The 13918-nt window shown below is 38.3% G+C and overlaps 1 protein-coding gene across 6 annotated transcripts in view; it reads right to left on the reverse strand.

The window, feature by feature from the left end:
* The window catches only part of gria3a (glutamate receptor, ionotropic, AMPA 3a), a 91124-nt gene that overhangs the window by 33438 nt on the left and 43768 nt on the right, over positions 1-13918 (reverse strand). For all 6 annotated transcript variants that reach the window (XR_007438612.1, XM_007235838.3, XM_007235839.3 and 3 more), the window contains exons 5-10: positions 12616-12669; positions 11256-11417; positions 9349-9516; positions 7819-7923; positions 7403-7510; positions 2060-2266 (exon numbers count right to left, since the gene is read on the reverse strand). Coding sequence is in view for 5 of the 6 variants with exons in the window: in XM_007235838.3 (XP_007235900.1) it covers positions 2060-2266; positions 7403-7510; positions 7819-7923; positions 9349-9516; positions 11256-11417; positions 12616-12669 (804 nt within the window). In the remaining variant the exon portion in view is untranslated. The remainder of the gene's footprint in view (positions 1-2059; positions 2267-7402; positions 7511-7818; positions 7924-9348; positions 9517-11255; positions 11418-12615; positions 12670-13918) is intronic.

A 13918-nucleotide genomic window follows, 5' to 3' on the forward strand; every position in this document is an offset into this window, starting at 1 on the left:
TCCAGTGTACAAAGATGATCTACGGACGAGTATCAGTTTGACATTTACCACAGAATGTCCACTACCACTAATGTCTCAGTAGTGTCCATTTCAGTGGACAATAAGTGAACAACATCTTTACAAAAAATACTGTGTTACAGTTTTTTTGTTCAACCTAAACTACTAAATTACCTACTGCTGATATTCTGTTAATTCAAATTATTATAGTATTAGAATAGAAAAGTGTAGTGTAATATTAGTAAACAAAATATATAATTTTTGTGTTTACCAAGTTTTCTCATCACCAATTTGAAGAAATGTTTAAAACAGTTTAAAAAGCAAACTGTTTTATACCACCTAATTTATCAGCAAATGTTTCGGTCACATGGTACTACTGATTTACTATGCTAAAAACATTATTCAGAAACTGTATATTTAAAATTCCATAATCTCAGACCAAAACTGAATACATTCTTGACGTAAATGAAGACTATAGCGAGTGGATAGGTCAGGACGGCACAGAATGCACATTATTATAGAACACATTCTGAATGGCGTCCTTCATACGCCTGAACAGGGAATTTGGCAATTTTTGATCCAGTTGTGTTGGATTTTCAGGGCTGTGAAAACTGACCAAGACCGAAGACCTGGGTGGAGTTAGCAACACTCAGACAGAAAGAAACGTCCAGCCACGGGTCACCCCAGAGAGCCAAAACTACACTACACTATAGAGAGAAATGGTACGGATAACGAATGTAGCAGAGAATATATTTTATATGTGATTTCTTGATTCTACAGGGCGGGTAGTAATCACGCCTGGCTGTGGCTAGTGAACTACAGAAAGTGTGATTAATCACAGTTAATTTATGGGAGGGGGGGGGGACACTTTTTTTTTACAAAGGGCTAGATATGGTTGTGATCATTTACTTTCTCTTAATAAATGAAATCATTGTTTAAAAAATATAATTGATAATCAGAAAAATGTAAAAAAAGAAGAAAAAAAATCTGTAGGAAGGCGAATACTTTTTTACGCCACTGTATATGAGTTATATATATAATGAAGACAACATTACTACTGTCTGTTTGTGTGAAAAAAGGTAATACCTCATTAATGATCTGAATTAAATTCTAAAGTTATTTTTAAAGTTAACGTAAGGCTGGAGTTGAAAATTTGTTTGTTGTAATGTAAATGTAATTAATTACTTTATGCAGATATATGATTCAATTTCTAGAGTAAAGCAAAGTAGTGACTCTACATACACTACTGGTCAAAAGTTTTAGAACAACCATATTTGTTTCCTTTATTTTTGATATTTAAGCTTCAGGTCCAGTCAAAAAACAGAAATGGTATAAAAATGCATTTTTTTTTTATTGCAATTTTATTTATTTTACTTCAATTGGAAATGGCAATGGAAATAAACCAAGCTTTGGAAATTGATTTTAAAAATGCCAGTTTACAAATCTTTTGTCAGTAGTAAAGCAATACTTCAATTACACAACACAACAATTACACAGCACATTCACGCTTTCATGATGATTATAACTAGAAAACAGATAACAGTAAAGTATTTTCTTTAGAGAAATTACAGATGAAGCCAGACAGTGGTAAGTACTGTTTCCTACACCTTCAAAAGACTGTAGTAAAATGGCAAAAACTGGTACCGTAAGAGGTCTGGCTGACCCACATGGCAACTCAGCAGCCTTTAGCTCAGCATAACATTTAAACTAAGTTTTAGTTTCAGCAGTGAAGAGAAGATTTAGAGGTCTGACAAGTAAAGTGCAGTAATAAAGTTATTGCTAAGATATTAAAATAAAAAAACAGCTTGTCTGGGTCGCTCAGTGCTGCTACTGGACAACTAAACAATAGGGGCATCCTAATAATTTTTGGGTATGTTTAATGTACAATTTGTAATCTACATTATGTACTGTTTATTAAAAAGGTAGTAAGTCTACATTTACAAATTTACACATTGTTTTTGACATCAAAGCGGGTGACTTTAGCTTTAGAGTGTTGCTAGCTTCACACATCCATCTTTCATTGACCCCACCCCCTGACCACCTGTAGTGACCTCCGACTTACCCCATACACCAGTTCTCCCACCATGCCGTTCCAGGTCCTGGTCTCGGGGTCACGGGCCCCATATTTGCCGTCAGCCACGATGGACAGTTTGTATTTGATTCCTACGTGCTTGGCGATCTCTGAGGCCAAGTCCACGCAGTAGCCCTCATAGCGTTCATTACCCTCCAACTGCATATAATTCCTCTTATACATCACATACGGAGCCTCCTGTTAACCAGATCAGACAGGGGTCAGCAGGGGTCATCTTACACACACAGAGAGAGAGAGAGAGAGAAACACTCACAGGAGGTACAACGACAACATGCAGCCATGCTGAAAAGGCCACACGGGCACTCATGCAAACATTTACACATTCATTACAGATAATAAGTCTCCAGTTCACTGTAACGCAGACACACTCGAGATTAGTCACAAACAGCAGGGCACAGTAATTGTGGTCCGAGCCACAGCAGCCAGCCTTCATTAGAGAGCACACACAGCAGTGAAGCAGGGTTTGTTCTGGGTTAAATGGGATTGCTGGGGTCACTCTGTGCTTTCTGGATTGTGGATAGTAATCGTGGGGAAAGGAGTTTGGACAGATCTTGGCTGTGAGTTTTATTAAGTATAGAGAGGAGTTCACACACACCCACCCACACTCACACAGACGAAGACACATTTGTTTTTATAACTTGTCAGGACACTATATTTTATATTAATACATATGTAGGTAGTTAAATGTAGTATTCATATTCCCAATGTATATTATACATATATGTCAGTTCATATATATCATAACAAGATGGACATGACCTCAACAATATTTGATAATTGTGATATCGTCTATATTGTGTTTATTTGTATGTTTGTTCACATATATAACAGTGAACAGTGTTATAGCCAGTCATGCAATACCAGACCAATGCTTATATAATTGAGACTCCATACACACAGTGTATCACACTGCAGTAGGTTATCTAAAAAATATGATTAAGTAAAACTTTATTGTCTTTAATAGGGTACAATTGTTTTGTTGTGCTAATATATTATCATTATATCAGTGGAATGTTATGGTCTTAAAATAATAATAATATCATGTATCGCAATAAATTCTGGGATGATAGATCGTCCAATTTTTTTAACATGACAGGCCGAAGTCAAACAGAAGTTCTGATTTGCCTTTTTTTGGCAATCCTATGACAGTTCTTTTTCTTATGACAGTTTCTTGCTTTTCCAGAACTTAACATGATCACCAAGGTGCCTGTTCATTATCTGTTAATTATATACAAACTGAGCCTCCTCCTGCTTTATGGGCATCAATCTTTTCATAGGGCTTTAAGCAGCTGCTTAGAGGAGCCCATGGTTTGGCAGTTTGCATCTCCAGGCCTTTCCCAATGTGATGACAGTCATCTTAGAGCTCAAATCTTTTGGGGAACTCCTTTCCTTTTTCACTCTTGTTCTATGAACCACAGTTATTTAAGAAAATAAAATAATACACCTTAAAAAGTTAAAGATCTTTTATCTTTAACTGCAAGCATTTTTTGTTTTTAAAATTTGGTTAGTCCTGATTGTGTATGAAAACACACACATGTACACTTGTTTTACTACACTTATGAGCAGGAAACACTTGATTAAGTGTTGACTGTCCTCACAAATGTAGACTTCACTCATTCACCCACTCACTCATTTACTCACTTATATATTCAATCCCTCACTCACTTAATCATTCACTCATTCACCCACTCACTCATTTACTCACTCGATCATCCAATCGCTCACTCACTTATTTACTCACTCACTCATTCACTCACTCATTTACTGACTCACTTAATTAATTGCTTACTCACTTAATTACTCACTTGATCATCCGATTGTTCACTCACTTAATCACTCACTCATTTACTGACTCACTTAATCACTCACTCATTCACTCACTTACTCATTTACTCACTCGATCATCCAATTGTTCACTCACATGATCACTCACTCATTTACTGACTCACTTAATCACTCACTCGTTCACCCACTCACTCGATCATCCGATTGTTCACTCACTTAATCACTCACTCATTTACTGACTCACTTAATCACTCACTCATTCACCCACTCACTCATTTACTCACTCGATCATCCAATTGCTCACTCGATCACCTCAGTGCATGCGTGAAGTGGGAGGGGTATTCAGTGTTATTCTCAGATTTGTGCTGAAAGCCTTTATAGGGCACAACATGGTGGGTAATGTTACTCTTCTCTTCTCACACGTCCATTCAGATCAGAATAATTAATTAAACATTAGAACATTACATGAGTTCATTCCATCCAATGAACCTCAGCACATTACAGCACGGTATAAATGTCATTATAATTAAACTGGGTTTATTGTTTAACATTTATACTACACCTAAACACAGTGTCATGCTCACACACTGTGTAATGTTGAGTATTTTACATGGGTGAATCACTAAACTACACATTTTGAAAGATCTCACAGCCATCCAGTCAGAGCAGCACTAGACTTCACTGTGCTTCCTACTAAAAAATGTTTTTTTTTTTTTTTTTGTTTTTTTTAGCTTGTTAGCCCTGCTATTTAGTATTTGCTATCGGCTAACTCTGTGTTTTTTTTTTGTTGTTGTTCTGATTTTGTCTATGATGAGCAGATCATAGGCAGAGTCAGAAGAAGCAGTCATGTCCTTTAAATGTAAGATAAGGCGAACCTTATGGTACATTTAAATATGACTGTGGATCTCAGGCAATCTAAACTAGCCTAGAAAACCCATTCACAAGCTAAATTAGCTTAGCAAACATGAAATCTACACACAATCTAAACTAGCCTAGAAAACCCATTCACAAGCTAAATTAGCCTAGCAAACATTACATCTGCACACAATCTAAAGTAGCCTAGAAAACCCATTCACAAGCTAAATTAGCTTAGCAAACATGAAATCTACACACAATCTAAACTAGCCTAGAAAACAAATTTACAAGCTAATTTAGCTTAGCAAACATTACATCTGCACACAATCTAAAGTAGCCTAGAAAACCCAATCACAAGCTTAAATAGCTTAGCAAACATTAAATCTTAACACAATCTAAACTAAAAAAAACAATTCACAATATACATTAGCCTAGCTATCATACTCCTTGGTTCTCTCTCTGAATCCCTTGCAGTCTGACATACTAAATTACAATTCACTAATCAGGAACTGTTATCCCACTCATTATCTCTAGAATATTAATCAGTATCACCTGTGTTTCTTTTGTCCTTGTTTATATAATCCTGCTTGTAGCTCTTCATCACAAGCTAATACTGATATAAAAAAACACAAAAGCGCTAACTAAGCTACCCTAGTAAATAACTGCTAGCAAATATACAAATGTGCTTTTAAATATAAAAGTAACAAAGTAAACTGACATAACCAACCCCAAACCACAAACCACACTAATATAGTGAAATAAACCTGCTTACCATGTGAAGTAGTCAAGCAAATCTGTTTTTGCGTAATACTAGTAATTAATAAATCACTACAAACTAATTCAACCTAAAACCTAGTAAACAAACTCTAACAAACATAAACTAATCTCCATGCAAGATGTGAAACTGCTAATGAATGTCTATAACACACACAAACAATAGCTTATAGCTAATTAAAATAACAACACATATGTACAAATTCAATTAGCCTTCCATCTCTTAGCCTTTCTCTTTGTGTGTTAGCAAATAATACCGTATTCTTCCAAACAAGTAAACAAAAGCTGTTCACAAAACATTCATTTACCCAGTCTTTTAAAAGTTTACTAGCCTATAAGCACCAGACTAGCTACTAGTTTTAAAAGCCCCATCATGCCCTTGAAATCCTCTTCCTCTCTTCACTTGTTAATGACCTATAGCATTAGCGTAGCGCTCCGTTATGTAATTAACAGAGCCGTTTCATTAATTATCTTCATCCACTGTTTAATTAACGTTATTCTCGTTTCCTCCCCCAACCTCTGCTCTTTAGTGTCAGGCCCTGCTGGCTTACAGCTCCAGCCTGCTAACCTCCTGCAATTAGCAGTTCTTTACAGTTCTTTACTCTCATTCTCTCTCTCTCTCTCTCTCTCTCTCTCTCTCTCTCACACACACTCTTCTGGGACTTCAATTAAAAGTCACATATTTATGGAAATGAACTCTTTCATATTCTAATATTATGAATGCGTATTTCTTAGAACACTGAACTGGAAGCTCTGAGCTGGTTTTGGATTTTCTATTTTAGGGCCTTTTATGAAAATATCAAATATATCCTGTCTAGAGTTATGTTTATTCCCATTTTCAGCAATCATCAAACCAACATTTTTTTTTTTATTATCGTATCTTTAATTTTATTTGTTAATAATATAATAATAATATATAATAATATAATAACATTAAATATTAAATAACCACTACAAAGCAAAGAATCAGTAATAGTAGTATTTATGTTTTTTTATTAATAATAACATTTTTATTTTTGTCTTCATTCTGAATATGATCATGTTTAATGTCATGTTTATGTTAACAACACATGTTTTGTTCAATTTTATTATATTATGTATTTTTTAAATATATAACATTGCATTTTTTTTTTATTTACACTAACTCATTCTTGTTGTAGCTCCAATAGTTTCTAGTTTAATCGCACTAATAATTACACTATTAAGTTACAGTGCCTATATTCTCTCTGTCTGATTGGCTGATCTTGGCTGCTGCTGATTGGACAGCTGGATGTAAAAGAAGGCGCTTCAGCACAGATCGAAGGTGACACAGGACAGGGTTGAGATCTGAGAGTGGGCTGGGTCTGTAAAGGCCAGTAGGGGAGCACTTTACGTCCACTTCAAATACTCAAAGCTTTGTGTCACCCAGTGAGAAAATCAGTTACTGTCAGCCATCTGTTTGTGTCTTTGTGTATGTGTGTGAGTGTGTATGAGTGTGTGTGTGCTTGCTTGCGTGCATGAGTGTGTGTGTGTGAGTGTGTGTGTGTGTGTGTCATTAGCATCCATCCAGATTGTTGCGGCTCATTTAGCAGCACAGGTGTGTACTTACGTATGATATGGGCAAGAGAGAGAGACAGAGAGAGAGCCTAGCCTATTTCATTACCAAAGCCGGTATTGTGATGTCACTGCTACAACAGGCCACCGTGGTAGGGAAAGTGACGATGCTTTGGCACCCACACGGATACAGTTGAAACACTCTCAAGTGATCGACTGTTTCAACATGTAGTGAGTGGGTGGAAAGCAAAATGAAAGAGAAAATGGTTCTGCCCCCCCGGGACCGAGCGTAACGCCGACACTCTGCCCAGAGAGGCAGAAGGACTCATGGTTGGGACGTTTTAAAAGCAGCTTGGGAAAGTGTACCATAATAGTAGTGACCACAATTGTTCGGTTTTCCACAGAAGAGGACTCGTTGGTAACCTGCAGCTCCACTATATAAACAAATTTCTCATATTCGTTCCAGTACCCAATCTGCAACACACACGAACAACAAACAGCAATCGCAACAGTGAGAACAAAACACTTAACAAACTGACAACCCAATCTATGTACGCATATCTCCGTAGATACTTTTTTGTCTTTTTTATCTATTTACAGTCATTGAAAGAAATTAGAACATCCCATTTAATATTATTATCAGTGTTATACTATTAATTTAAGAATTTAAGTTGACTATAATAATGATAATCATGAGAAAAGTCTGTAAGTGTATATCTTAATATATTTTTTTAGTATAATTAAACAGCAACACAGGTAACCTGTACAGGTAACTTACTCACCTTTCTGGCTCCTCCAGGCTTCATTTCATAAACATCAATGGTGTAGTTTGAACGTCGGCCAAACGAGTCAAACTGAATATTCCCCGTCATCCCCTGAACCTGAACCTGCACAACAACAGCACACAGAACAACAGTAACACCCACCAAACAACAGCACACAAAGCAACAGCTATACCCACTAAATAACATCACATAGACCTACAGTAACACCCACCAAACAACAGCACACTAAGCAACAGCTATACCCACTAAACAACTCACAGAGAAAGATTGATGCCCACAAAACAGAAACACAACGATAATCAGTAACAGCCACCAAACATCACACAGAACAACAGTAACACCCACCAAACAACACAAAGAACCATAACCCACAAAGTACAACAGTAACACAAACGGAGCAAGAGGAACATTCACAAAGCAACACATAGAGCTACAGAAACGGCCACCAAACAACACAAAGCAACAGAAAAAAAAACACCAAACCACACCTACAGGGCAACAGAAACACCTGTCAAACACACACAGAGCAACAGTAACACCCACCAAACAACACACACAGAGCAACAGTTACACCTGCCAAACAGGAGTGCACAGAGCAACAGAAACACCCAACAAACAACAACACATAGAGCAACAGAAACACCCAACAAACAACACATAGAGCAACAGTTACACACACCACACAACACCACAGAGCAACAGTAATACCCACCAAATAACACATAGAGCAACAGTAGCTCACACCAAACAACAATACATAGAGCAACAGTAACACCCACCAAATAACACATGGAGCAGCAGTAGCTCATATCAAACAACAACATATACAGCAACAGTAATGCCCACCAAACAACACATAGTGCAACAGTAGCTCACACTAAACAACAACACATAGAGCAACAGTAGCTCACACCAAACAACAATACATAGAGCAACAGTAACACCCACAAAACAACACATGGAGCAACAGTAACGCCCACCAAACAACACATAGAGCAACAGTAACGCCCACCAAACAACAACACATAGAGCAACAGTAGCTCACATCAAATAACACACACAGAGCAACCGTTACACCTGCCAAACAGTAGTGCACAGAACAACAGAAATACCCAACAAACAACAACACATAGAGCAACAGTAGTACCCACCTAACAAAACACATAGAGCAACATAGATATAGCATCTATATATCTATATATATATATATATCTATCTGTCTGTCTTTTTATTTTTAACTCACATATTCTGTAAACAAGACTACACACTGTAGCAAACCAGTAAGAAAACAGGCATATCCTGAGCTTGGCAGAGGATTAAGGTATGTAGGAAACAATACATCCAGCTGAAATGATCTCACATGAGGGTTAAACAGTGTTTTAATTGCTAATTGCTCTGTCAGCATTCTTAAATGTGTTTTATTCTGTGGAATATCTGAATGCTGTCGAAATCATCAACTCTTGCCATTGATCCATTTTATAATCAAACCGATACAGTACTGCTTGGTCCTACTGATCACCCTCCTACCATTTTGAGCGCCCTCTCGATGTCGATGCCCTGGCTCCAGGGCACAGCCGGATTGGCCAGACAGTCTCCCGCACTTCCCCGCCGGGAGATGTCCACTCGCTGGCGCCGCAGGTACCGGAACGCCTCCGCTATCACCAGGATCGCATCATGAGTCAAGGCTGAGGTGTACTGACATGCACACACACACACACACACATGTTTAGTTTTACACCCTGTGAGACATTGGGTCCATATATTCATTCATTTAAACACAGCAGTATGTTGAAGATGGCCCTCATTTGTCCTGTAAAAACCAAGAACTGAAACAAACAGTGAAAGATAAAATCATAAAAACACAAATGAGCGATTGGCAGAAAAAAAAATAATATAAAAATAATATTGGTAAATTAATCATATAATTATCAGTTCTCAAAAACTCAAGTACAGTATGTGTAAAATATGATACACCTGGAATGCTGTAACTCATTCTGCTACAGAAAAAGAACAGTCCAAAATATTGGCATGATATTCCTGTCCTTAATGAGTATACGTAAAAATCTGACCCCAGCTGTAAATGTAATTACCGTATTTTTCGGACTATAAGGCGCACCGTATTATAAGGCGCACGATGAGTGAACGGTCTATTTTTAGTGTTAGTCCATACACAAGGCGCACTGGATTATAAGGCGCACTAAATGAAACTTTATTTATATCAGTAACAATAACTCTGAGCAATAAATCCTTCACAATATCCGCGACGCTCCTGACAACGGTAGCCGCAACGCTCCGACAGACCATAATATTATGTTGAAGCACAGCAAGAACCGCATTACTCCGCGAGGCTTCTGACTATAATAGCGTGTTGTGCCGAATTCGGTGAATAAAACGGTTTTAAAACAGAGATAAAGATTGGATAAGTTTCATTTCTGGATGAAGTGATTTCCAGCGCTGTTTGGATATAACTGTGGATTACAGGAGACTGGATTGATGGATTCTCTTTAGTCTGGACGCGTTTTGAAGGTAGGACCTGTGGCTGAGCGCGGGTGTGTGTTCGGGGGGTGGCGGCAGTGACCGGAGGTTACCCCAGGACAAAAGGAGAGCCTTTTATTACTGGAAACATGCGCTCTGACGCAGCTCTAATTCATGAAACATACATCCTACAGTAAAAGCACAGTTCTGGAATCCGGAGAGCCAGACGGTTCGAATGGTGTATGACATGACCGCATTCGATGAAATATGGACGAACGATAAACGCAAATATGAGAGTTATGAATTATTAAAATCATAACCAAGGCATATTTCGCCCTAAATGTTTATTTTCTGAAAGGATATTCCGCTAAATAGGCTAAATAGCTCAAAAGCAGAGATTCTAAGCTTTAAAATGGTATATTGGATGTCTATATTGAACCTGTAACTGTTCATAACTATTCAGAAACACAGCCAGTTATGAAATATTAAATATTTCTGGCCCGCCGGTGGGCCAGCGCGTGTTAAGAGGTTAACTTTACTTAGAAGTGGGCGCTAAAAAGAAACAGTTTGTGCTATTACCCCAGAACGGGTGGAAAGGAAAGTTTACCGGCACCTTGTTCTGGCCACGGAGCTACAGTGGAAACTAGCTACCCTGAGCCACAGCCGAGAGGCAGTACGGCAGTCAAAGGTAACCGCGCGCTAGCCCAAGAGGGGGATCTTTTTCTGGCGTGGGTGAGGAATTCTGCACAACAGAGCGCCGTGTACCACATAAAAATCGAGGTCAGTAAACACAAACAAAATCCATACACAAGGCGCACTGCATTATAAGGCGCAATGACGATTTTTGGGAAAAAATAAGTATTTTAAGTGCGCCTTATAGCCCGAAAAATACGGTAAATGTGGAACTAGAAATAATTAGCTTTAAATTGTAAGATCAATAAAGAGTAAAAGACTGGAACCTTTAGTGGTGTGTTTTTTGCATCAGGAAACTCTCGCTCATCCAGCCGGTCCCAGCGCTGCAGGAACTGCTGCACTATCGGGTTCTCCGGGTTTATTATCTGGAACCCTGTTATGTTAGCACCTCCAGAGAACACCTTATCCACACTCATGTTGGAGAAACCCTGCAACAAAAGAATATTCAACATAAACACACTATAAACAGACTGATGTGTTTAATAATGACAATAATGATATTAACTAATATTAAATTATATAAAACAGTAGAAATGTTAATGTCATATAATAATGTAAAGTAATTTAAACTATGAGGAAATAGTATGGAATTATTTAGTAAACAACAAAATGTTAAACAAACCAAAATATGTTTTATATTTTAGATTTTTGCTTAGATAACAGTTGGTTTTGCACATCTTGGTTGGATTTTCTCAGTCAGCTTTATGAGGTAGAGTTGTTAAGAGTTAATTACTTGAATTTCTTGTCTCATAATGTGTTTGAGAGCATCAGTTGTGAAGAGGTAGAGTTGGTATGTAGTGAATAGCTCTATTTGAGTAATGTTCTTATCCATATTATGGCCAAAACTATTCAACCAAGTAAAGAAAAAATACTTAATACTTAATTAGGAAACTAAGTTCAGTAAATCCGGTTAATTTTAAGAACTTTGAAACTACCCTCAAGTTCAGTCGCAAAGACGATCAAAAATGTTATGATCAAACTGGCTCTCATCAGGACCTCATCATAAAAGGAAGACCAAGAGTTGCCTCTGTTACATGGGATAAGTTACCAGAAATACCGGTCTCAGAATCACAGCACTGCAGATAAGAGCCACCTAAATGCTTCTTCACAGAGTATTTAGTTTGGTTTGTTTAACACTTTTAAGTTACTACACGATTCCTTATGTGTTCCTTCATAGTCTAGATGACTATAGTATTAATTTACAATGTATGAATGAGAGTGTGTGTCCAATCTTTTGACTGTATTTTACACTTTCTTGAAAAGGCAAAGACAAATTAAGCACTCTGAAATACACTAACAAATAAAAGCAAAACCCATTATATCAATAGGTCGCTGGTTTGAATCCTGTTCATGTAGCTTGCCATCAGCTACCGAACCCCTGAGAGAGCACAACTGGCCTTGATCTCTCTGGGTGGGCAGCAGTTCAAAAAGAGGCGATGGCTGACTTTACATGTATCGGAGGAGGCATGTGCTAGTCTTTACCCTCCTGGTGTTGGGACATCACTAGTGATAGAGGGACTCCTAATGAATGGGTTGGGTAATTGGCCTTGAAAATTGCGCAGAAAATGGGAAATAAAATTGTAAAAAAATAATACTTCAAATACAACAACAGTTATTCCTTCTCACCAGATTTGCCAGGATGTAGTGATATCCACGACTGTTCTTCCCTGAGGTCACAACCTGCGCACAATCACACACACAAACACAAATATTATGCCATCATTTATTTTTTAAATTACAGATCATCCTTCGAAATCTAATCTTGTATTCATAAACTGAAGGAATATTTGTGTCAGGTCCACAGTGGGTGCGCTGTACTTGATCTCTCTCTTTCTCTCTCTCATTTTATCCCTCCACTCCGTCATATAGTCCCTCTAATCTTCCCCTAAAAATAAACCCAAAACTGGAGCATCTTCATCCCGATCCCTTTAGAACCCCACAAACCATAACTATTACAGAGAGCTCACCTCCCCGAACTCCACGACTGCAGCTACGCAGGGAACGAGCTGAGGGCCACGTGAGGCTCCGCAGCAATTCAAACAGAATCACGATCCAATAAACATATAAAGAAAACAGACAACCATTCCTAAGCTGCTTTAGGTTCACCCACTGCTGACAAAGGCGTTTATTCGCAGCTGTAAAGTCTCCACAGAAAAGCTCAGACCAACAGAACGGGCCGCTCTAGAGCAGCTGTGAGCCAGATGAACCTGAGGTCATCTTACCCAATGTCATGTGTGAGGGGGATAGAGGGGAATAAAGCCCCCCGCTGTGTTCACTAAAGGGATAGACCTCCAACCAGTACCTTTGGGAAGAGCGATGAGTGGTAGCATCTATCACGTAACATCACAGCCTGACCTCACAGACGCTCTCGCTCTCAGAACTGAATGCAATCGAGTTCAAAGTGAACAAACTTTCGACCAGAATTCAAATATTAACTATTTCTTCACATTTAGAAAAATATCTACGATATGTTTCTCACTATAAGGCACACCAGATTATAAAGTGCACTATTATTAGGCATCTATTTTATGGTCTATTTTACTACATAAGGTGAACTGGATTATAAGGCACATTATGGGGCACTTGTATGAAACAGGAGTGTCGCCATGTTTTTCTTCTAATTCTGCAGGTCTTGCCTGCAAAGCTACCGTATTTTTCGGGCTATAAGGCGCACTTAAAATACTTATTTTTTCCCAAAAATCGTCATTGCGCCTTATAATGCAGTGCGCCTTGTGTATGGATTTTGTTTGTGTTTACTGACCTCGATTTTTATGTGGTACACGGCGCTCTGTTGTGCAGAATTCCTCACCCACGCCAGAAAAAGATCCCCCTCTTGGGCTAGCGCGCGGTTACCTTTGACTGCCGTACTGCCTCTCGGCTGTGGCTCAGGGTAGCTAGTTTCCACTGTAGCTCCGTGGCCAGAACAAGG

The sequence above is a fragment of the Astyanax mexicanus genome, chromosome 1 (assembly GCF_023375975.1).
Source record: "Astyanax mexicanus isolate ESR-SI-001 chromosome 1, AstMex3_surface, whole genome shotgun sequence".
Lineage (NCBI taxonomy): Eukaryota > Metazoa > Chordata > Actinopteri > Characiformes > Acestrorhamphidae > Astyanax > Astyanax mexicanus.